This window comes from Antrostomus carolinensis, unplaced genomic scaffold, assembly GCF_000700745.2.
Source record: "Antrostomus carolinensis isolate BGI_N321 unplaced genomic scaffold, ASM70074v2 scaffold8043, whole genome shotgun sequence".
NCBI classification, from domain to species: domain Eukaryota; kingdom Metazoa; phylum Chordata; class Aves; order Caprimulgiformes; family Caprimulgidae; genus Antrostomus; species Antrostomus carolinensis.
Window position 1 is genome coordinate 56,062 of NW_010305925.1, and position 1,611 is coordinate 57,672.

At 42.5% G+C, this 1,611-nt stretch overlaps 1 protein-coding gene across 1 annotated transcript in view; it reads right to left on the reverse strand.

The window, feature by feature from the left end:
• The window catches only part of RASAL2 (RAS protein activator like 2), a 125,393-nt gene that overhangs the window by 14,882 nt on the left and 108,900 nt on the right, over positions 1–1,611 (reverse strand). Inside the window, exon 12 of the mRNA XM_029084264.1 lies at positions 1,167–1,368. Within this exon, the coding sequence (XP_028940097.1) occupies positions 1,167–1,368 (202 nt within the window). The remainder of the gene's footprint in view (positions 1–1,166; positions 1,369–1,611) is intronic.

Sequence of the window (1,611 nt, forward strand, 5' to 3'; positions counted from 1 at the left end):
TACACTGTGTGCATGTGTGAGGGAAATGGAAAAATGAGACCATAAATTGTTATCAAACTAAGATTAATATATACTGCCTTTTTCAGTCAAGGACATTTCAAGCTACTCTGATGCAACAAGCGCAGGTTTTTGTTGTCTGTTTTAGATAATGTACTGTGAGGAAATAGATACCCAACAAATAACTACTTTGGCAAACGTTAATGCAATAAAGCATGAAGAGTGCATTGCGATTCACCTCACCTCTCCACTTTCAAAAGAATAATAATATAAATGGAATATGGACAAAATAATGCACCTCTAAAAGCTGAAACACGGAACATTTCGATAAAAAAATAATCACTCAAGCTTTTCTGGGTCTTATCAACCACCTTTGCTATCAAGGTTTTAATGATTTTGGACCCTGCAAAGCCACATAGCTAAGGAAGAGCAAACTCCTGTCTTTTCTCCTTCTGTAGCTAAATGGAAGCGATGCTTGTTGCTGGAGATGTCTATTGTGATCAGCAAAACAGAACCTGGACAACACGTATGACCCCAGTGCAATACAGAGGCAGGAAGCATCTCGCTTGTGTTACAGGATAAAACAGTGGAACCAGGTTTTTACATGGCAACCTCTCTTATACTAAAAACTAATCCAAAGGCTACAGAAATGAGGACATCTCAGCAGGCTTTGGATCAGGTCTTGAATGAGAACAGCTCTGCCTGGTCAACACATTCCTCCATCAGAGCTGGACAGGGTAGGAGCTGGTGTGCAGCAAAGTAACTCTATCAGCATCAAAAAGGGCACTGCAGCATTTTAATTCTCTGTCCAAACACCCTCCCTTTTTTTCCAGCTCACTTATGAGAAAGGAACAGCTGCTGAGGGAATTCCAAGTCTACTTTTAAGTGCTGCCCTCTCCACCATTTAACACCCATCCTTACTTAAGGCTCTCCAAAGTGTTTGCTCTACTGCTTGAAGCCCAACCACTTCACATGCCCTGCTTCAGGCCCTGAGCTGAAACCATGGAAAGAACAATTGTGAAATAACATTATCAAACATTCCTCTCAAAAGCTGTTGACTAAGTTCTCCCCAAAGCAGGCTTCAGCTGCTCCCTTGATGTTTCTTTGTGTTTACTGTTGCTACGATACAATCGCCGGATTCACCCTCCCGGGCCTCCAGCCTGCTTTACCTTATCAAGTTGGGACACAACCTCCCATAAGAGGGAATGCAAAACCGAGAGCTCTCTGCCCAGGTCGATGTAGCCCTCAAATCCGGGCATGTTTGAGATGGTATCTGGATTAGAGATCTCCAGAAGAAAACGCTTCATTCCTCCCCACTCGTGTTCCAAAAAGTCATTCATGAAGGCCATATACTCCTCCTTATTACCAAACCTGCAAGAAAGGGGAGGGGGGGAAACCCAGTCAGTAACCTCCACACAAAATACAGAGTACAGGTGCTTATGGACAATTACTTAAATGCTTAACTTTAGACCCGCCTTCTAAAGATGTGGTCTGAGTGGAAAAACAAAATGGACAATCTAAGAGATTTACTGCTTTCTTGGACTTATTTAAATAACAGTAATTCACTGGTTGTATTACGAACAAGGAGCCTGACATAATCTCTGCCTCTGTCCT